Raw genomic sequence first — 24114 nt, 5'->3', positions numbered from 1 at the left:
TCAATTCAGAAATTGCACTTCTTCTCCACACCTGTACCTTGAAAATTACTCAATGCCTAAATGTATGAATGGGTCAAAGTCGAGTTAAAGTCCTTAAATCCCTAGATACATGCTCTCCTATTCATCCAATTAAACCTAGGTCAAGGAAGGTGAACATTCAACACATTTGTGACAAACTTGTCATTTCAATATTTTGCCAATTTTGTGAAAATGTAATCACACATTGTCCACATGTACTATCTAGACCTATTGGGAAAATCATGCATTATGGCGGAGGCATACCAGTCGCCAAAGCGACATTTCTAGTTTTACACTTGGTGTATGCATGTATAACCCAATAGAGATTCTCTTTTAAGTTTTTTTTTTTTTTTTTTGCCTCAAAGGTCAAAAGGTCAAAGATGAAGTGAAAGTGCTGAACTAACTGTTTCCTCCATATCTAGGAAAGGGTTCAAGTTATCTTGAAACTTACTACATATTTTTACATATTTTTGCATGTTCTGCCTGACAGTGATTATCTTAATACAGTATGAATTTAAGGGTCAAATCCCAGATGAAAATGGCAACAATTTACTATTCAATACAGAAATTGCACTTTTTCTCCATACCTTGAAAATTACTCAGTGCATAAACTTATGAATGGATCAAAGTCAAATTAAAGTTCTTAAATCTCCAAATACATGCTCTCCTATTCATCCAATTAAACCTAGGTCAAGGAAGGTGAACATTCAAAACATTTGTGACAAACTTGTCATTTTAATATTTTGCCAATTTTGTGAAAATGTAATCACACATTGTCCACATGTACTGTAGACCTATTAGGAGAACCATGCATTATGGCAGAGGCATACCAGTCGCCGTAGCGACATTTCTAGTTTTCAATTTATGACACCGTAATTGATATAATGGTAAATATTAGGAAAAAAAATGTCTGAGGTCAAAGTTGAATTTGTTATGGTTATTGAATGAATTCCAGAGGTCTTTGTTTTTTATATCAATTTGTTGAAATTGGTGTATGGATGTTGTGTGATGGGATTTAAGTGATCATATCTATGGCAAATATTGGTGAAGGTTAGTTTACTTTAACACTCTTGGACACCCATATCAAGTATAGTGCTATCTGAAGTCACCTCTTTTCCAGATAGCTTTGTCCTGTTTATGGTTAAGATTATGGCTGTATGCCACCTACATTGTACATCAGTTCATGTATAGGTTCTTTTAATAGCTCATCTTCCCACATACAGGCTTCATCTGTAAAGCTGCATGAGTTGTTCAAAGTGTAATCTACCATGGAGAATGTGTCCATTGATTGTTCCCGTTCCATATTCCTTTCCTATCAGGTGAAAGAGCTGAAATGGCTACCCGCAGTTCTCCCGCCACACTGCAAGATCGTCATCACCACCATCCGCTCCGACCTGACCTACAAGTCGCTGTCATTTCGACAGGACAGCGAGGCCCTCACCGTGCCGCTCTTCACCGGCACGGAAGACAAGGCTGCCGTCATCAAGCACCACCTGGCCATGCACTGCAAGTGCCTGGACGCCGGCCACCTCAAGACCATCGTCAACTGCAAGATGAGCTCGCGACCCCTCTTCCTCACCATCCTGGCCAGCGAGCTGCGGGTCTGCGGCACCTTCGACAACTTGTCGGCTCTCCTTGACCGTTACGTCAGTGCGCCCTCCTTCCGTGACCTCTGGAAATGCATCATCTCGAGGTGGACCCAGGAGTACGGATGGAGCACTGAAGGGAGACTGTCGGCCTCAATGTCCGCCTCCATGCGCACTGATGGTAAGTTTACCTGGACTTAATTCCATAAATTTGTTGCTTTTATCTCAATTAAAAATGTTTAGTTTGTTTCCATCATGAGATAGTTGTTTGGACATCATTTCTTGTGTAATCATGAGGCTTTTGCATATGTTACTATTTCTCCCAGCTGTTGTATAATCATACTTCAGCTAAGTTTATGTAATCAAAATGCTATGTCTGCTAGTGTACTGCCGTGCCAATTTACAATTTTTCCAAGCTGTGGTATAATCATACCTTCAGCTAAGTTTATGTAATCAAAATGCTTTATTTGCTTATGTACTGTGGCCTTGAGCTTTACGATCTAGGTCTGTAGATAAAAATAATGCATCTGTCCCTGAATGTGTTGCTGACAATGCTGATGGTAGTATTGTTTGTGTGGAATGATAGATATCATTGATCCTACACGCTGGATAATTCCTTTCAAGCTGTCATTTACTGGTACCTAGAAATATCACAATCGTTCCAAATATCTGTGCTCTTAAGTTCTAAAGTGGAATAGCAACAACAGATTAATAAGGTAAAAGTTTATGTTATCGGGAGTTTCACCCTTTATTCTTCAGACAGGACATAGTGTTGTCTTTCCCATGGGTTGCTTACGCATAAAATGAGTTGGTGATTCCTTGTAATAGCTACCAGGGGGGTGTTTTACAAAGCCGTTCTTAAAGTTAAGAAGGACTTAAGTGCGACTGGTGATCAGTTCTTGTGCTGAATTATTGAGATTCTGATATGTATAGCACGCAAGAACTGATCACCAGTCGCACTTAAGTCCTTCTTAAATTTAAGAACGGCTTTGTGAAACACCCCCCTGGATATATAAGTTAGTATCTCAAACCTCAAAGCTCATTCCCAAACACTTGCATGTTCATAAGTGCTTCTTTTCCTGATACTCTCCATAAGTGTGATTGTGTCACATGACATAAAACAAAAGTTCCATGTCATATTACTTTTCATTTTACAGTTTACACATTCAAGTAACAGATGTCTTCCATTTCATCCCCTCCCTATCCATCTTCCCTCATCCCACCCAACTCCCAGCCTTCACAGGATGGGTAGCAGAGACCCTGAGACTCTTGGTCTGCTCCAGGCACGGACTCAGCGAAGCAGACATCCTGGCCCTCCTGGAGGAGATGGGGTACCGGGGCCAGTCCAAGGTCACCAGCTTTGACTTTGCCCTCTTCCGCTCGGCCGCCTCAGAGGCCCTGGTGGAGCGGCCCGGGGGACTGTTTGGATTCTTTCACCAGGATATGAGGGATGCTGTGCTCAATTCCCTCCTAGGTATGATGATAATAAGGATGATGATGATGGTGATGATGACAACAATAACTAGACTTGGAATTTGTCAACACTGACAAATTAGGTGATCCAATCTTTTCGAAAATCAATGATTTGAGTTCTGATCCCAATATAGGCATGACCAGACAGGTTTCATATGTGTTTAGGAACATTGGCCGTGTGATGTTTGGATTCTCATTTAGAAAAGGGAGTCAGGTCTGCCATCTTTGGTACCAAATTCCATATACACTATAACGAAGATACAAAATGAAGTACATATGACCTTTGACCCCACTTTGCACAGACAAGATGGCATCTGAGCAAAAAGTGGTTATTTTGTGAAATGATCCTTGTAACATGGTCTTTACGTGTACAAAATATGGGAAAGATAAGACATGTATTCACCAAGATACAGGATGAAACATTTATGACCTTTGACCCTAATTTACATACCCAAGATGGTGTCTGATCAAGTAGTTGTTACTTTATGAAATAATGTATGTGACATGAACTAAACAAATATGCAAAATATGGGGATGATAGGGCCTGTTTTTCTTAAGTTATTGCAAAGAAAGTTGCAGAAAGAAAGAAATGTCTCAATACATTGAAGATAAGCTCTAATTTCAACCACGTTTTTTGACGTGATCCGACATCGTATAAAAACAAAGGGCATAATTGCAATAGCGCAAAGTCTTAGCTACAACATACTAAAATCTGGTAGAAATTCACCGAAGGGTAAGTGAGCTAGTGCTCGATAAAGGCAATCATGTCAATTTTCACATTCAAAAAAATTCCCTCCCATAGAGATAGCACGTCATAACGAAGATACTGAAAGAAGTACATATGACCTTTGACCCCACTTTGCACAGACAAGATGGCATCTGAGGAAAAAGTGGTTATTTTCTGAAATGATCCTTGTAACATGGTCTTTACGTGTACAAAATATGGGAAAGATAAGACATTTATTCACCAAGATACAGGATAAAACATTTATGACCTTTGACCCTAATTTACATACCCAAGATGGCACCTGATCAAGTAATTGTTATTTTATGAAATAATACCCTGACATGAACTAAACATGTGCAAAATATGGTGGTGATAGGGTATGTTTTTCTCGAGTTATTGCAAAGAAAGTTGCAGAAAAAAAAACATATTTCTATACATCAAAGATAAGCTTTAATTTCAACCAAGTTTTTTGACGTGATGCCGACATCGTATGAAAAAACGAAGGGCACATTACGATAGCCCAAAGTCTCAGCTACAACATATTAAAATCTGGGAGAAATTCACCGAAGCATAAGTGAGCTAGTGCTCGATAAAGATAGTCATGTCAATTTTTATTTCCAGAAAAACTGCACTCCCATAGAGATAACATGTAAACTGGTCAAATGTGACAAGGTTACTTTCAATCCATTTTTAGGAGGTGATGCCATCATCCAATCAAATTGTTGTTATTACAATAATGAAAGAGCATTTAATAAGCTATAACATACCGAAATCTGGGTGAAAATTGTCAAAGGATTAGTGAGATACGCTCGAGTGAACTTGAAATTTGATGGCGTCATTTTGAAAATTTACTCTTTTTATTTCATTAAGAAATTTGATATCTTTTTAATCATTTTTCCAGCATCGACAACCCATGAAATAATATGTACAACTCATCAGCTTTCAGAATATGTAAAGAAAATGGGGGGTCACCGTCCATCCTGGCGAGTAAAATCGGATTTAAAATTGGCATTTTTTTGGCATAGTTGCACTGTATATCGCCATTGACGCGCGCGCGGAATTTCAACTTTGACGGACCCTTATGATGTCATATTGAGTCGGATTGACTTGAAACTTGGTAGAAATATTCCTTGACATTTTAGGCAGCCGATAAGTGTGAAAAAAATGGGAAATTTCTATTGCATATGAGCTGCGCGTGCGTATATGCGCACGCGCGTACGCGTCCGTCCAATTTTTTCAATTTTTCAAAAAATGCTCCAAATGGTCTGAAACGTGTGCAAAAAAAATTTGAGCTCGATTTGAGCATACAAATATTTCAATGCGCGCGTACGCGCACGTTTTAAGAGAAAATATGAATTTTGAGAATATGAGTAAAATGCGCATAACTTGAAATGTATTTGACGTAAATTTCATTGAAAAATTCCATTCCATTAATGAGATATGAATGAAAATGTGTTTTCATATAATGACGTCATAGTGACGTCACGGTCGACTGATCACAATGATACATTAGATTTGTCGTCTTTGGGACATGATACATATGTGGTATGAGTTTGAAATTGATACTCTGAGAACTTTTTGAGTAAGTAGATACACAACTTTTGTCCAGAAATAAGAAGAAGAACCAACAAAGAATCTGTACAGATACAGAAGGTGATCCAAGAGGATACTCGGATCACCTGATACATGTATACTACCACTGCTCATACGAATATTGACAATGTTGTCATTAACACAACCATTAGTACTGTTACATCGTAATACGTAGTAGTTGTTTTGTAGCAGTGACATATGTGTAGCTAGCTCATTGATTATACATGTAGATGGAGAACCTGCATGCAGGCAACTAACACCTCAACTGTGCGAAGTGATATGATAATGACTATGGCACACATATAATGATTGTTGAATTCATACTATATGGGGCCTCTGTTGTGAAGCTGCTATCATTGCCTCAACTACCACCAAAAATGTTCCTACCCATTTTGCAATATCATGAACTGTGAACTTGCAATGAAACCTGGTAACCGCGATTCCCCTCTTGATCCATCCCCAGGTGTCATCCCCGGCCTGAATGTGGACCAGACATCATCCACCACCACCGGCAGCTTCCTCCCCCAGATACTCAACGGCCAGATGCAGCAGTGCCACGAGCACCTGGCGGAGTACTTCCTCCACCAGCCCGCCTCCCGTCGCCGGGTGGAGGAGCTGCCCTACCACCTGGACCGGTGTGGTGACATCCACGGTCTCAACAAGGTCATCACCAACCCAGAGTAGGTTGACCCTCGACAGAAGGGTATCATCTTCGTGTCAGTTGATCTGATGATGTCACCAATCTGAGACTCTGTAATACTCGAGCAGTTAGAATGTGGTGGTTGGTGGGGTCATTTTAGAAATTCCATAGCAACTCTGACAATTACCTAGTATGTAGCAAGCATATACATAGAGTACCCAAATGAAACAGAAACTTTGTAAGGTACTCGGGCATCCATGTACCATATTTGATAGAAATACATCATATGCTTATCGAGATGCATTGAAGAATGTAAAATTTACGTGATTACATTAACCTTTGACCTCTGATCTTTTACATCATCACGTCAGTTTAACGAAGTCTCGAAGTCTCCTTAAGGCTGTGGTGTAGTTGCTGTGAATTTAGGATGATAACGCGAACAAGTTATGATTATACATTTGACTGAGGAATTGAGGCTAAGTAAACCTTAGGCACAGTGGCATTAAGAGCATACTTGTAATTTTTACTTATTAAGTTATGAAATTGTGATGTATGTATAAATATTTATATATATTATGCTTGGAGAAAGAGGAAGGTTATGCTTGAGTTTACCAGAACATTCAGGTCTATGAGAAAAAAAAGCTTGGTTTATACAATACATATCATTCACTATGCTCAGTTAAATTATATCAAGTGTGGCAGATATTCAAGACACATTTTACTGGATAACTTAGTACTGTAAAACCAAAAATATTCGTGGAATGAAATTTTTGCAAATTGGAGCCGATGGCCCTTTTAGTGGCGTGAAATTTTTGCAAATTGCCACTGGCATTCTGTGCATCATGTAGACAGAACTTTTGCTTGCATTTTAATTTTGCAAATCTTGGCTCCTTGCAAAACTTGAAATTTTTTGGTTTTATAGTTCCCTGAATTCTTCATGTTTCTCAGTGTTGTCGAGATGTTTCATCACACTTCATCCAGGTGAAAGACGAGTAAATTCTTGTGCAATGAGTAATGTACACTGCATTCACTCTGTGAGCAGTTTGTTGAGTTAACAAAATTTAATTAGAAAGTGTGTTGATAGATGAAGATCCAGAGATGGAAGAAAACGTACCAAGGCACTTATGAAAAATTGTCCGATTTCCTTCTCTCACATCCCTTCAGCACCTTCCTGACGATGCAGGCGGACACCTCCCAGAACATCGCCCTCAAACTGGACCTCCTCCACTACTGCAACCGCCTCACCAAGGAGAACTTCAATGTCACTGAATCACTGACCAAGATGGTGGTGAGCACCGTCGGGCGCGAGGACAACCCCGCCAAGGTCAAGAGCGGCTCACGGGTGTCCTTCGCTGATGACGTCGGGGAGATGGTGATGAGGAGCAACACACGGATGGACTGGGATCTTCCGGGATTCAAAAGAACCATCAAGAATACCAGTGTCGGTGCGAGAAGTGGTGCGTATATCTCGGTCATTTTGTGGAGTATGTATAAAATACTCCAGCATTTTGTGAATGGTTTACTCTTAGCTTCCAAGTCTCCCTGAAAAAGGGAAATATCTTTGTCTTGTTTGATGTTGCCTCCCTATTCATCTTTATTGTTCACAGATTGCCCCCCATGATCCCTCGAATCATTATTGGCCTACCTCTGCCTTTTGTTTGTTCCCCTCCTTGTTTTAATCCCCCCTTTGCTTTAAAGGGGCATTCCGGACGATTTTCATAATTTCACATCATGCAGTACATAAATCAACAGCTCCGTGTATAGATTCGTGGAATTTATTGTGGTCCTTGAGCAGAGAAACCAATGAATTTAAAATCTTAAACAAATTACACTGAACAGTGTTGATGACATCGGAGCCTCATATATTTCAGAAATGTAGCAGTGTAATTCCATTACAATACCACATGCTCAACAAGTTCACCTGTGAAAAATCTATGCATGCCTTCTTCTTTTGTTCTGCTTCCTTGAGCCCCAACTCCTACATTCTTATGGTGAGGCTGCCATGTCATCATCCTTGTTCATTGCAATTTGTTATAAATTTTGAAAACATTCTCATTCCTCATCCCAATCACTATAAATTCTGAAACTCTGTACTCAGTTTAACTAATTTATAGTTGTTAAAATGTAAAAGTCTGAAAATCATCCGGAGGTCCCCTTTAACTATTTTGCTTCCTGCCTTTGACTTCTAATCTACCCCTTTTGTTTTCATCATTCTGTGTCCCTAACCCTCCTCAGACTGTGCATGTTGTGTGCATTCCACACATGTGATTACTTTCCTGACGACATGTTTTTCATTTGCCTCTGATGAAAATTCTGCTAGGATCAATAGCTCAGGCCCCTTTTGACTCTATTTTACTCCATTGCATCACCACTATTAGATAAGCAGTTTTCTGCAGCCTTATTTCTTGTGACAGTTCTCTCCACATCCAGACAAAGGAGTGTCAAAGTCTCGCCAGTTTGGGAATGAGTTTCCCCATTTAGATGCATGTAACATACGAGTATGTAATCTGTCTGGAATCTCAACATTGACAGCTAAGCAAAATTGGTATCATTTTGGGGGACAACATTTAAATGTGTTTTTTGAAAAGGTAGAAGCATGAGTATTTTACAGTGCCTGTGCATAGTAAGTAATTTCATTGTTTTGCCTGTGAAATATTATTCATATTGCAACTCCTCTTGATTTATTTCATTGTAGAATTTGGTAAATATTACCATATCCTCCAACTGTTAACAGCCATGATTTTGTATCTCTTTTTTCTCTTTTTTTTTTTTTTTTTTTTTGGGGGGGGGGATCTACAGACAACTTTACAAGTGCATCCTCTCGTCCCATGATTGACCTCACTGATGGAAGACCAGGCAAAGCAGATAGCATCAACCTTGATTCCAGGGAGCGGAGGAGTAACTTCAGCAACAGCTATGATGACTTTGAGAGCTTTGGGAGTAGGCACACCATCAATAAATCCACCATGGAGAGTGAGGATGGAGAGCGCTTGCCCAGAGAGGACCTCACGATGAGCCGTGCAACGAGGACAGACGCTGACAACGACATCGATGACGATGACGGTGAGGCAGGGTTGAGCGCGAGGACAGAGAGCACCCAGCCCCCTCCACCACCTCCTCCACTGCCACCTCTCTCTCCCGGGGCTGTAAGTGGTAGAGACAGCAGCCGCAGCAACACGACCTTTAGCGAGATGACATCAGAGAACCGCCCTCTGAGTCAAGTGGAGGGCCACATCTCCAGACAAGATGCGGAGGAGGTGTCGTCAGGGGTGCAGAGTCTCTCCCTCAGCAAGGGCAGCTCGATGGGAAGTGGGATTAAGGCCGCGGAGCAGGAGAGCAACCCGAGTGAGATGGCTGCCAGCCGTGCCAGCAGAATCAGCGATGCGGATGTTGCGAAGGCGAGCGAGAAGATCAAGAGGAGTCTGGTGAGCTTTGCTGACGAAGAGCAAGACATGCTGGTTGACCTCGTCAACAGCCTTGGGGATGCATTCGAGAGCAAGAGTGGCAGAGAAAGCAAGAGCAGCAAAGGTAGTGGGGAGCTGCAGGGACTGAGAGAAGAAGAAAATGATGCAGCAGGGGAGGAGGGGGAGGAGGAGGCCAGTGAGGAAGATGAAGAAGAGTTTGACGAACAGAAGATCCGATGCAAGGGAGCTCTTCTAGCAATGCATGTGGGAAAATTCTTGGCAGAGAAGTCCAACTTTACACAAGCTGATGAGATGCTGATGTTGGCATACGACAGGATCATAGAGGTATTGGCACTATCACACTCCATTTTATACATGTCCAGTGTACTTTTAACCAATGTGCAGCTCTTTATATACCTGTGTAAATGGATGAGTGGACAACAGTGAGATTAAAAAAAGAATGCTTCATGTGATTCCTAATGTAAATAAGCTCAGACTTACAGATTTTATACAAAGATCACCTCCTGTGAGGGTAGGTGGCTTGTTGTCCATGTGATTGCAGTAATGTGCCAGACCAGTGTGGAAATAAACCTTTGTAGTCACAGTACTTGATTATCAGATAATGGGATCTACTTCTACAATGTAGCAAAAAGACTGTATTTCTTACAAGTAAAAAACAGTGATTTTCCCTTGAAAAAAGAAAGAAGACAGCACTTAACCCTCTCACATCATCTCATCCTCTGCTGCCATGGCAGAGTTTCCCCTTGACGCACAAGGAGCAGCTCCTTCTGGTGGAGGTGCAGGAGAGCATCGGCGAGCGCCACCTCTTTGAGCTCCGCAAGGAGGAGGCTCAGCGATTCTTCACCAAGGCGCTCAACACACTGGCACACATCATAGAGGAGGAATCCTATGATGATATCAAGCCACTGTTGGAGAGCAAAGGTACGTCTTCCAGACTCATCTGTACTTGAAACTGATGCCTTGTTGATTTTACACTCTGCAGGCAACACATTTCTCTTGTATCTGAGATGTTGCACATAAATTTATCTTTCATGTGACAGGGAAATCTAGGTTTATTTCCTTGAAAATGAGTTGTTTTTTGTGTTTTTTTTTTTTGTTGTTGTAAAAAGCACATTCTGTACTTTAATTTGCAGATGTACAGTGACTTCTTTGTTCGTTTTCCTCCTAAAAGATGAGAACCCCCCCCCCAAAAAAAAAAACCCAACAAACATATGTAGCAGTAATATGAAGAGGCGAGATGCGCAGTTTATGTTTTGCCATTAGGTGAAAATCAAGGGTAGATAAACCAAAGTGATCTTTCCTAAGTGTTTCTGAAGTGTAGTAACATGTGACAGTGTTTGGGATAACATTCTATTTGTCATCTGTGGCTATCTGGTAGCTAGAGGGTTTAAATATTAACCTATTACATCCCAAGCATCATATTTGTATGGGTTGATGCTGTGCAAAATGAATGATGACAAGGTGATAATTTCTCAGCAAAATCCGATACCACTGATATATCTCTCATTTATGGGTGCCATCTTCTCTCCCGCTGCCCAGGACGACTTCTCAATCGGCTGGGTAACATGGCAGTTCATGACTTTCAAGTGGGAGCAGCCGAGGAGGCCCTGGTTGAAGCAAGCGAATGCATGAAGAGGGCTGGCAGTGTAGCTGGCATCGCCACAGCCCAATTCCACCTGGGCTTTCTCAAGTAAGGTTTCTTTCCTTAGTGACAGTGTGCCTGCCCTCCATACAAAATTCAGTAGTGGCTTATGCATGTGTGCTTGGCATGCCAAGATTTATTTTTTCTTTCTTTCTTTGAAGTGAACCTCCACTGTGTCTTGAAGTTGATTTGAATGAAGATTCAACTGCAAATCCCTGAAAATTGAAACTTTTGTCAAGAACAAACAAAATGATTAAGTTATGAAATTTCAGGTTTTATATGTTATGTTAAAACAGGGTTTGGTCACAGACACAAATGCAAATGAATCAAGATTTTACACCTCTCCAGTGTGTTTATACTCAAGTCTTTATTTTATTACCTTCTTTTAAAGTCATATTGAAAAGGAGAAAAAAAAAAAAACTTTTCATTCTTCAAGAGAATTTTGAGAAGTAATGGTAAATATATTTTACTTTTGTTATGGGGGTGGGGGGAGGGAGAGGAAGAGAATTACAGTTACTGGAAACAAAATTTTTAAAGTGATTCTTTAATGTATTTATTAACCAGTGAACAAGTGAACAAGCATTGATGTCATCACCTAATGTAATCCTAGCAGCACTGGAAAACATGTGAAACCTTGCAATTCTATTTCTTTTCTTTTTTTTGTCTGATTTAACATCAAATTACTTGACCTGGGTGTCCGCTGGCCTCAGTAATTGTAGTCTTTCTATGAAAGAATAGTGTGTGATGCTGTCACAAAGTACAGTGAAGAGAAAAACATGTTTTGAGTTCTTCTTCTTGTAATGCCAGTTTTAGTACATGAAATATTTACTTAAAATATATTCAGCTTTTTGTAAAGCATCAACATTATCAATAGTTTCAGTGTTAACTATCAGTAGATATTTTGCCGCATGGAGGCTTTTGCACAGGAATTTCTGCAGGCTTCTTTAATGAGTTCAAGATTTACTGAGTGAACAATGGAATTCTGAATGTTATGATAAATGTATGGTATGTAAAAATACATGATTTTATATCATATTTTGGAAAAAAGTCTTGGTATTTAGGAGCATGACTGAACAAGATGTAATAAGAAATCCTACTTCATTGATTGATGGATGCACACCTGTATGTAAATGCGTGCTAGAGTTGCAAGTCTGTAGCCACTGAAGTGTATCTGAACTCAATTGCATTGAACAAAGCGAAGACAATAGTGATTGCAATGACCTTGGGCTGTATTGTGTTTTCCACACACACTACACTTGCTTGTCAGTGAGGTACAGATTTGCTGCAGTGAATACACCATCATCCTTGTTGTTGTGAGGACAGTAGATGTATGGGGGAGAGACTAACATTGTCTGGTATTGATTCCTCCGAAGGACTAGGAATCCTTACAACACGACCCCTTTTGAAGGGATGGTACAGTTTCTGGTGAGACAGGGCTTTAGGTTTCCAACATCATTTGATGATGATTTCTTTTGGGATAATGAGAAACCTGTTATGAAAGAGTATGTATTTCTAAGAGGAATTGAAAGTTTATTTGATAAAAAATAGGTTAATAGCTCAGATATCCAAAACAAAGCAATCCCGATAAAAGGTGGAACCCACCTTTTATTAGGATTGCTTTGTTTTACTTTGTTTTTGGATATCAGCCATTTCAAAGCCCATTTTCATCAAATAAAATTTGAATTCCTCTTAGAATTGTATGCTCTTATTGCATTTCATGTAGTGGTTTCTAAGTATCTCGCAAAAAGTTCAAAGCTGAATCCTCACCTCAACCAATACTATACCATCTCTTTAAGCCTCAGAGACTGCAAAGTTGACAAAACTAGGCTTCTTAAGTTACTTTCATGTTACAATGTAGATTTTCATCATCAGGCCCTGTCATTAATAGAGTCACTTTTTCCATTTCCAATATAAGCAGTTTATATCCAAAGATTTTATTTTTTTTTTTTGGTTCAAGTGTGAGTTTAATCATTTAATGTCATCTTGAGTTAAGTCATCCATTAAGAATTGATCTTTTGCTCTCCAGTAGTGATTGATGTCACATTTTGTACTCTAAAATTGAAGCTGAGCAAGTGATCATTCCTGTACTCTTCTTAGGGTAGAGAACAATCCTCCTCTGTCAAATCTGGGAGTTCACAAATTGTTCAAACATACAGTTTTCCGAAGTCATGCTCATATGCTATTGCCTTTAATAGTTGTACTGCAGCGACGTAGAGAGCTTCACTGTAGATCATCTGTATTTGCATGGTGGAAATGGCTATTGTGAAGCAAGAAATTTTCGCAAATTGGAGCTGATGGCCTTTTTCCCAACACAAAATTTTTGTGAAAATTTGTTACTGGCATTCAATGCAATAGTGTAGACAAGAACTTTCGCAGGCATTTTAATTTTGCGAATCTTGGCTCTCGCAAAATTCTTGAATTTAAAATGCACACAAACTTTCATCTTTATAACAGTACTTCACATCCCTGAAAGACTGGTGTCCCTTGATGGATGGATGGATGAATGGATGGATGATTGATAAGTGAAAGGATGAATGAATAGATGAATAATGAAAGGATGAATGTATGGATGAATAATGAGAAGATGGATGGATAAATAGTTGATTAATGGATAATGAATGAATGGATGGATGGATGAATAGAAGATAGAAGGATGGATGGATAATGAATGGATGATGATTGGATGGATGCTGACTGTAAATTGTCTTGTTCCCTTCTACAGGATGAGAATGAAACAGTACGGCCCCGCCCAAGCCAGTCTGCAGGAAGCTCTCCAGGTCCGAGAGCGGTGGTACGGGTCTGCTCACCCGTCAGTGGCAGAAGTTCTCAATGAGCTTGCAGGGTTGTACTGCAGACATGATAACGAGGAAAGGTGTGTATTCAAACCAAGAATCTGTTACTGAAATGACAGCCATTTTCTACTTCCAAGCAGAAAGCTGTTGGTGTAGGAGGTTTTCAGTACAGCACTTGGACCCTTCTTGTTTTCAAATGACCATATTTTGTGCTACCAAGGTGTAAATGCTGCTTGCTGAAAGCAAAGGTAGCTAATGATGTGCCTATATTCCTTTAATATCAGTGTTTGCATTTTGTTTTGTTTTTAAGACCTATGAACATGAGATGGTTTGTATCCTGAATGTAGGATTATGGATAACTTACATGATGAATGTTGGATAATGTAAATGATATATGTTACTGTGCAACAAAGAAGATTAGCAGTACTTACATCTGAGAAGATTACTTGCAGACCGACATATTGCAATTGCTGTCATGTGAGTGTTTGGCAAGTGGAAATAAAACTACTGCATTAAGAGTTCAACACCTTATGTCTACCAATGCAGCTATGACAGACTGAGAGCAGAGTCATATTACAGGAGGGCACTAAAGATCAGAGAGGACGCCTTCGGTGATGACCATTTGCTGGTTGCCACGACACTGTATCATCTGGGTAGGCAGGAATAATGACAGCTGTTCCTCTTACTCTAAGGAAATCTCCACAAATGTTCATATTTTAAAAGCTTGCTTTATGGTGCTGGCACACATTATCAAAAATTGAAAATTTGTTGTTTGCTGAGACATTAGAACGAGTGTCTACACATCATTTCTCATATGAATGTTTTGCACTTTCCATCATAACTGATTTGATAGATTAGTTCTTTTAAAGATGCAGAATGGTATGAACTTTCTCACCAATTAACTTGCAACAACCGAAGATTGTAGCTGACATGTACTGCTTTTTGGTTAAAGTTTTAAGAACAATCCTGTAAACTACATATTCTCTAATCAGCAATGTGTACAATTCCAAATTGAGAGTTATAGCACCCTTGCCCAAATAATAGTTGTTGCTGTTTTAAGCATAACTCGTAGGATTATATATGACTTGTTAGTGACATGCCTCCACACCCAGAATTCAAGACATCTCAGATTTTCTGCAGAGATCAGATTAATTTACAGTAGTTCTTGAAGACATGCCGTGTATGTAGTAGGAATCCTGGATATATATATTTTTTTTGCAAAATGTCATGCTTTATGGCACCGAATGATATGGAAAGTATGATTCCTCAATAATTTCAGGTGATTTGACAATGTTTTACTTGCTCTTTTAATTGATGAAGGCAAACTTTTGAGGGAGGATGGGAGTTTCCAGTCCAAGAAGGAGGCTCTAGCTGTGATGAGCCGAGCTCTTGACATCCGCACCACCAAGTTTGGTGCTCACCACAAGCTGACCTACTGCATACTGAATGCTGTGAAGAGCTTGCGAAAAGAACTCAATAGGGGTGACTATGATCGTGCTCCGGTCAAGCCTCCAGACAAGCGCTCCAAGCAGAATCCTCGCAGTAGCCTCAGCTTCCGAGAGCAGGATCTCCTGAAAGTCGGACAGAGGAGTCCCAGCCGCTCCCCGAGTCGTTCGCCGAGCCGAGGGGGCTCTGGACGTGGTGGCCGCAAGAGCCCTCGGGGCTGGCAGAGTGAGGATCGGAGTCAGTCCCCACGACGGGGCAACGGCCAACAGGGTGGTCCTCGCAAAAGCTTTCAGTACGGCAGAAGCGGACACTCAGACCGGAATCCTGCAGTTAGAGACAGAGCACAGAGCTTTCCAGCCATTAAGTTCTCAGGTGAACAGGACTTAGGTGCAGGAAATCATGCAAGGCAGAACAAGGTACCAGCAAACTCCAGCTCAGCCTCCTCCACATCCTCCACCTCCTCCTCCTCTGGCAAGGGACCCACCCTCCGCGCGAAGTATCTCCACGACGGTCGCAGCGAGGGAAAAGATGACAGCGTCTCGTTTGCGGAGGGCCACACAGTGCTGGGGAGCAGCGAGATGAATGATGATGCAACGTCAGAGGGAGAGAAGACAGAGGAGAGGAACCGCAGCCAAGAAGCAGCTAGCAGCAGGCGCTCATACTCGGCAGTTAGTGGGTCAAAGACTGTTACCAGTGAGGTATCGGTATCCTCACACAGCTGCCGCGAGCCTCTCCCGTTTGAAGGTAATGTTAATGGTCCTAAGAGCAAGATCACTGACCTCCTTAGAGATGAACCTGCTCCCAGGCCAAAGAGCGTAGACAGCATCAACAGTGCTGCCTGGTATCATGGTAAAGGGCGCTACCCCAAAGATCAGCGAGATATCTACCCACCTCGCAGGCATCAGCAGAGACCAAACAGACATCAGCTGCCTGAAACAAATACAGACATAAAGTAGGAGGAGATTGACTCTTTAGGAGACATCTGGAATATATACCATCCCATTTTTGTTATCATTATGACTACCCAAATATTGTGGTGTGATGGGCTCTGTCTACTGATGAAATCTGTAGAATTGAACACCGCACAATATTTTTTGTCAAGTTTTCCCTTTTTCCTGTTGTGCATAAGCATGACTTCCACATGCTCACTGCATCATAATTTGTGGTTCTGAAGCTGTCTGTGACAATTTCAGTGAGCAGTTTTGTAGAGTACAATGTGATATTAACAACTAGCTACAATTACTCAACCAGAGATACAAAGCAGTTCAATTGGTCTGGTAAAATGTGGGACACATTCAGGTGATATAACCTTGGAAATATTGATGTCTTCTGAAAACCTGCTATGCAACAAATTTACAGTGGTGGTGCTGATTTTAATCTGTGAACAACTTCATTTATCAAGTAAAATGAAACGGAACATCATTTTTTCCAATTAATTCTCACGTGCATGTAATGTTTTTTTTTTTTTTTTATTGACAGAAAAGAAAATGTTTTTTTTGGAATCTCTTCAAAACTACCCAGTTGACCAAGTTGTATAATAGATGAGACTGTTCATGCCAGAATGATTAATTAAGTGTGGCACCAGGTTGTTATTAGATTGTGGACAACTATGATTAGTGCTACGTTGATAAAGGAGCTTAGTCCAATCAGTGGTGATAACATACAAGCTATTCTGCATGCCAATTGCAGTTGTAGATATAAAATGCAGCTTTGTGTGAAAAATTGATAAAGAAAAAAAGTTTTTGATACTTTTTAATTGTCAGATAAACACTGTACACATTCAAGAAATGGAACAATTACCTCACTCTGTGAATACGTACAAATTTTAGTTATGAAATGCTGCTTCAAGTTTTTAGCATGTCTGAGAAGTGGTGCCTGCAAATTGTGCCTGAAAGGTTGTTCAATTTTTACAGAAGCTTAGATCAAGAAAAAATAGAAACAAAACAAGACATTGTCATGCAGCTGAAACTCAGATAGATTTTATATAGAAGAGAGCCTGTGGCTACTTTGAAATATTCAAAGATATCGAGGGAATTTTGATTTTTTTACTTCCTCGTGGTGTGTATTTGTGGTGATCTCATTTACTATTTGCCAATGGCACACTCAGGATAATAATGTCACTCACTCTTGCTCCTAAAAAGAACTCGAAAAATTGCCAGGTGGTGGGGCTTGAAAAATCAAGCGCTTTTCTATCCCGTTGAGTGTTCTTGTCTGTTGTGGGTAACAGTCTTTCCGAGTGCAGTGTGTGCATTGCTGCAAATAAGATGTACATAACAGAATTTCTATGCAAATTTTGTCTTGCAATGCAGTGGCGGATCCAGAGGGGGGGCGCAACCGGCGCACGCCCCCCTTTATTTTTCGTTAAAAACAAAAGAAATAAAAAGAAAAAAAAGAAATGAAACCCGGAAGTGGCACCAAAAATATTAGTCACGCCCCCCCCCCCCTCCTTTACAGAATTCCTGGATCCGCCCCTGCAATGTGATATATTTCATGGCAGAATCTGTCAAGTGTAGGCATGCAGAACAAAAATACAGCATGAAGAGGATCTTATGATAAGATCCAGACATTTTTTTTTCTGCTTTGTTTTTTTCTGTCTGATTTTGTATATTTGTTTTATGTAATTTTTTCTTGAAGTTTGCAGTGAAAATGCTATGTTGTGATATTTGTTTTAACTTTTACTTGATTTTTTTTTTATTGTGTTTGTATGCTTGCAGCTTACCTTTATAAAAAAATGCTCCTTACCAAATAGATTCATTTATATATATATATATATATATATATATATATATATATATATATATATATATATATATATATATATATATATATATATATATATATATATATATATATATATATATATATATATATATATATATATATATATATATATATATATATACATATATATATATATATATATATACATACATATATCCATGATTCTTACTTCTGCTGAAAACACAATCATTCTCTTGTGAATGCTAATATGTACTAATTTCATGGTGCCATTTTTATCAAGATATTCCAAAAATGAAATGTTACTTTCATTGTGTACCTGTCCTGAATGGCAGCATGTTGATATGATTCTAGGAACTAGGAAGGTAAAGTGACATCATAACTACCAGAAACTGAAAACAATTTGCTTTAGAGTGAGTGAAGAATTACATCATATTAGAGACTGAAAATGATTTGCTTGAACATGATTAGTGTACATTTCAGATGCTGATTTCAGGAATTCACATTCCAAGCAATTCTTCGTTTTTGTTTTTGTTTTTTCCAGTCAGCCTGCTCTTTTCTATCTATGTTCTTCTCAGTTTTTCTTCTAATGCAATAACTTCATTGTCTTTCAGAATGTTGCCTCAAAGTTTTGTGATGTGCTTGATATAGCATTATGTTCTGTCGTATTTGTTGAACATTGTTGTATTTGACCCAGCTCTGTTGTTCCGTCATCAAATCAGATATTTATGTCTAGTCGAGCATCAAATAGGGAACTGTTAAACAGTCAGAAATGTGGTGAAGTTGTCAGTCCCGAGTGTCCAATGTATTAACCATTAGTGTATGGTCATTAATGCTTCTTCCATTGGCAAGGAAAGGGTTAAAGGGATGGTACAGTATTGGTGGAGATGAGAATTGGGCTTTTAACTTTTTGCGAGATACCAAGAAAACACTTATGATATAGTACAGAGCATACCATTTTAAGAGGAATTCAAAGTTTATTTGATGAAAATCGGGTTTGGAATGAGTGAGACATCCAAAAACGAAGTAAAACAAAGCGATCATAATAAAGTGTGGGTCCCACACTTCATTAGAATTGCTCTTTTTTGGATATCTCAGCCATTTCAAAACCAATTTTCATCAAATAAACGTTGAATTCCTCATAAAATTACATGCTCTTCCATATTTCATAAGAGGATTCTCATCATCTCACCAAAAATGTTAGAAACCTGAAATTAGATCTCAACCAAAACTGTACGATCCCTTTAAGCCCTCTGGTACAAAGGTTATAACAAAATTTCCGTTACAGCGAAGTACAAATTCAGGCCTCAACATTATTCCCTCCATGTATTTTATTGCTTATTTTTTCGTCTGTAACAAAATTTTAACATAACAAAAGAAAACTGCCGGTTCCGAGGACTTCATTGTAATGGGAGTCCACTGTAGTGAGCCTCCTGAACTATGCTCTACGATGGAAGGGAAAAGAAATTGGGCTTAATCAGTCTTCAAATATCAAGAAAGAACCATTTTTGACTACACTGGATTGCTGCACCAGTTACCAATTCTTTAATACATTGGATATATTAATTTTTATGTACAAAGTGAACAACTTCAAAACTGAGTGACAGGTTGTTTTGTATAATGTGTTTTACTTGACCACAAGTGCATAGGGCAAAAACAAGCAATCAAAGAAAGATGAATATGGAAAGAGTACAACGTCAGACTCCCCTTCCTCTCGTAAATGTCTGTCCGTTCTCCCAAACTAAAAGCCAAGGTATTGCTCATTTTGATAACTCTGCGTCAGTTAATACATCACAGGGCAAGAGAGATTCAGGATCAAAAAGAAAGAAAAAAAAAAGAAAATATTTGGCATTTCTGATTAATTATTCTTGTTTGTGAAATTTTCAACTCCCAGCAGATTTTTTTTTTTTTCAATTGTATGGATATATGCTTGTAAAGGATTTCGCAGATTGATTAAATTACAGCGGGTTGAAGAAGGAAATGACTTGCCGGTAGTGAAATTTGAAGCCATTGTCACTTTCCTGGGAGGATTGTGATTAAATTTAATCATCTTTGTAGTAGTCTCACTTTTTTTTTTTTGCATAAAAAAAAAAAAAGAAAAATGGCTGAAGAATGGCATTTCATTTCTTTCATGAATGTTACTATATTTCAAGAGAAATTATTAGAAATCATCAAAGAATGTTGGTTATGGCTTTGTTGTGTAGTTTGTGAAGTAATGGCACTGCATCAATCCAGTATTTTGTCATACCTTAGCACATGAATATCATATCATCTTTCTCTGAAAAATTCTTACTCAATTACAACCAGATGCCAATAATTCCAGGCATCTTAGTCAATGCACTAGTTCATATTTACAAAGAAAAGCAGAGTAAACCATCATTGTGTTTGACATCTTTATACACAAGTATGAAAAGCATATAGTATGAAAATGTATGGTGGATTATGTAACTTATCAGTTCTGTGCTTACATACCAACTTCATCATAGTGTGTGATAGGCATATGATGGGAAATAGAATATAAGAATTTACATGAAAAATGTAAATCCATACACTTATGATGTGACTCCATTTAAATCTTATATGTGGTAATGTCTAAATACAGTCATTCAATGTATGCTCAATCTCACTTTTGCTGAATATTTGTGCTGTAAAGGATATGCCAAATGATATTTTAGGTTTCTTAGGTACAGTTCGATGCATAGATTACTATACGTTTTTATGCCTTTTTTATGTACAACAGAGACTAAAGTGCCCCAATTTGTAAACACATTTGAGAAATACATTCCAAATAGAGTATTTTGCTTTTTATAAAGAATACAGAATATATGATCTTATCATATGTATATGAATATATTATATTTGAATAATGTGCCTCCTGCTCCTGTTGTAGACTGTGTGATGTCAATCTTCACTGTGTATAATCAGTTTAATATTCTTCTTGAAATACTGCCATTGTATTGTCCAGTGTGTACATAGCAAATCTGTCAAAAGGATAACAGCATGAACTGTGACAGAAGCAGTAACATTGAACACACTATTTTCCTCAATCACTCAGCAATATATTTGATGATGTTGCTTTCAAATTAGGCGTACATGTGTTGTTTGGGTGTCTGAAATGATTCAAAGATTCTTTCATCCACATCACAAATATTTGTGTAGCATGTATATTTTGAAATATACCTCTTCCTGTGAAATATGTCTTACTGCCTTTAAAAGCTAGATCATTTGCTTGACTATCTTAATTCTACCAGACACAGAGACAGGTAGCTGCTTTTTTCTTCTGAAATGTTCTTTCATCATTACCAAAGGATATTCACTTGTATAAACAAAGGTATATACAGTACAGTGAACACCCTTTTGTTCTCAATGATGGATTGTGTTTTTGTCAATCTGTATACTCCTGTATGTTGTTGTGCAATAATGTACACTGCACAGGGATCCTTTACTGGTCTGTTTGTACATGGCTGTATCTCCGTATCGGTCGTCCTTTGCATAGTGTAATGTGCATTGTGTGTTATGCTACCTTAGAGAAGGTCTATCATACTTGTCTGAATAAAGCAATGACTCTATAGATTAACAATTGTCTTTGATGTGATTTCTTGGCAGTGCATTTGTAGTTTCTCCTCAATGACGTGAGCTACAATACCATAAGAACCTGAGCAGTTCATTTACCTTTTACATCTAGCATATTTATACCTCCGCCACAAAGTGTTCATGGAGGCACTATGTTTTCGGGTGGTCCGTCTGTTCTTCTGTCCTTCCATCCGTCCTTTTGCCCGTCCTTCCATAATCAATTTGTGGACAGTGTATCTTATAAACCAATTGAGGTATGCTAATGAAACTTGACATATGTATGTATAAGTGGATGTAGTTGCACCTATCAACTTTTGGGTGCACATGCTGAAGGTCAAAGGTCAAGGTCAAATTCTTGAAATTTCACGATTTCCCCCTATCTGTGCAGTGACTGATTTTTTTTTTTTTCTTGAAACTATGTGTATTACTGGATAAAGATTCTCTAGGGAAGGTTTGGGCCATGGGGTCAAAGAAAGATTCTCTAGGGAAGGTTTGTGCCATGGGATCAAAGATCAAAAGGTGAAGCAAAAATGCTGAAATTTAGATTCTTTCTCCATGCCTGGGAAATGGTACAAGGTATTTTCATGAAACTTTGTTCATAGGCATGTACTGCCTGACGATGATTCCTTTTGGGAATTATTGGGTCATTTGGTCAAAGGTTGAGTGTCAAAGATGAGGTTGAAGTGCGTAAGTTTTATTACATACATAATGCTGACATTACACTTTTTCCTCATACTTCAGAGGTTACTCGGTGTATAAACTTAAACTAGGTAGACCCTATATACATGCATTACATGGGGTCAAAGGTCAAGTAAAAATGTTGCAATTTTTCCATATTTTGAACAAAGTATTGTCATGAAAATGGATCCTACCATTTATCATATGAAAAATTTGGGCCTTAGGGTCAGTGGCAACAATCAGAACTCAAGTAAAAATAACCAAATTTTAATTTAACCATCCATCTAAATGAAACCTAGTTCAAGGAAAGTGAGCACTTAATTGCAACCGGGACTTGGCACACTTGTGACGAACGTGTCATTTATTTATTTATTTATTTTTTCCAATTACGTATGTGACACTGTCGTCTCACATTTTCAAGATGAATACTCTGGTCCTATTAGGAGAACCATGTGATGTGCAGGTGGTATACCAGTCGCCACAGTAAATTTTCTAGTTGTCTCCACTTTGGTTATAGATTTAAAAATAAAATCTGAATTTGAACCATGCCCTATTTGATCACCAGTAAATATCAAATTGTTTACACACCATGACAAATAATACAATTTTTTTTTTTGAATCAGCATATCTATTCTACATGATGCAATGAACCTAAAATATTGAGTGTTATGACTGTCATTTATTCTGTTTGTTTTTTGTTTTTTTTTTTTTTTTGCATTTTGCATTTTGCATTTTGCCAGCTGATGAAATCTGGAAGTGGCACTAGAAATATAAACTGCCCCTCCCCCCCCCCACTTTTACAATGCAGTGCTGGCCCTGATATGATATATAGGTCTACACCTACATATTAAAGATTACATGGATACAATTGAATAGTTGAAAGTTCACAGCAATTATGTAAATTGCAAAGCATATTGAGCAACTGAGTTTTTGCAACTGTTGAAATGAAATGGCACACCTGTTTTGGCACACTTCTATTTTAAACATTGAATGAATGAACAAACATAAGAAAAGAACTTCAAAAATAAAGAAGAGGCAGTTTCAATTAAGACTAAAAGGCAGCAAAGATGACAAATGTTGTTTTCATATGAATTCTAAATTTCTCTTTTTAATAGTCATTGGAGATATATCATTCAGATATTGCATGCATGTGTTGTGAAATACTAAGATGGGCCTTTGAGATTGATCTTCGCAGTACCCTTTTGACTATTTCCCTCCACTGGCTCACCATTATTGGATGAAGCAGTTTTCAGCAGCTTTTTTTTTTCAGGATAATTATGTTGTAAAATAAGATATAACGTCTCTGAACTGATAATCAAATAATATAAGTCCATCAGTGACAGTAACAGAACTTTTGACCGAGTTGCAGATTTTCAGTTTGGCGCGCTCTCTGTTCATTGGCCAAATCTCCCTAAAGTTTCTCCACATCCATGCTGCACGTGGTATGTTGTGTGCAATCCGTCTAATTTACGTACTCGAACCGCCCAGAAAACTCTACATAAGCTGCAATGCATGCACTGTCCCATCGCGCGCACCCTTCGTCGCCGCGCGGTAAATCTTGATCACATGGAAATGTACGATAGATGCATGCATATTCCGGCCGCCGAGTCTCAGCAGCAGCATAAGCTCGGAGACCGAAGTGTTTGCGTAATATTCGCTCTTCTATGCCAAACTACTGTGCGTGCGAGCTGGTTGGTAGAGATTCTACACTCAATCTTGAATGGATTGCCGCCGAGTCATCGCTCACTACCTTTGAGTTTTACGACTTGACAACTATTAATT

The 24114-nt window shown here is 38.8% G+C and overlaps 1 protein-coding gene across 1 annotated transcript in view; it reads left to right on the top strand.

The window, feature by feature from the left end:
- LOC140242378 (uncharacterized) overlaps positions 1 to 16752 on the top strand; it is a 31814-nt gene extending 15062 nt beyond the window's left edge. Inside the window, exons 6-15 of the mRNA XM_072322118.1 lie at positions 1338 to 1785; positions 2839 to 3078; positions 5861 to 6077; positions 7202 to 7494; positions 8837 to 9786; positions 10197 to 10383; positions 11002 to 11152; positions 13827 to 13976; positions 14443 to 14549; positions 15217 to 16752. Coding sequence (XP_072178219.1) covers positions 1338 to 1785; positions 2839 to 3078; positions 5861 to 6077; positions 7202 to 7494; positions 8837 to 9786; positions 10197 to 10383; positions 11002 to 11152; positions 13827 to 13976; positions 14443 to 14549; positions 15217 to 16298 — 3825 coding nt within the window. The 3' untranslated portion in view covers positions 16299 to 16752. The remainder of the gene's footprint in view (positions 1 to 1337; positions 1786 to 2838; positions 3079 to 5860; positions 6078 to 7201; positions 7495 to 8836; positions 9787 to 10196; positions 10384 to 11001; positions 11153 to 13826; positions 13977 to 14442; positions 14550 to 15216) is intronic.
- Positions 16753 to 24114: the final 7362 nt, after the last annotated feature.

This window comes from Diadema setosum, chromosome 2 (genome assembly GCF_964275005.1).
Source record: "Diadema setosum chromosome 2, eeDiaSeto1, whole genome shotgun sequence".
NCBI classification, from domain to species: Eukaryota; Metazoa; Echinodermata; class Echinoidea; order Diadematoida; family Diadematidae; genus Diadema; species Diadema setosum.
The sequence above is the reverse complement of the archived record's forward strand: the minus strand, read 5'-3'. Positions and strand labels throughout refer to the sequence as shown.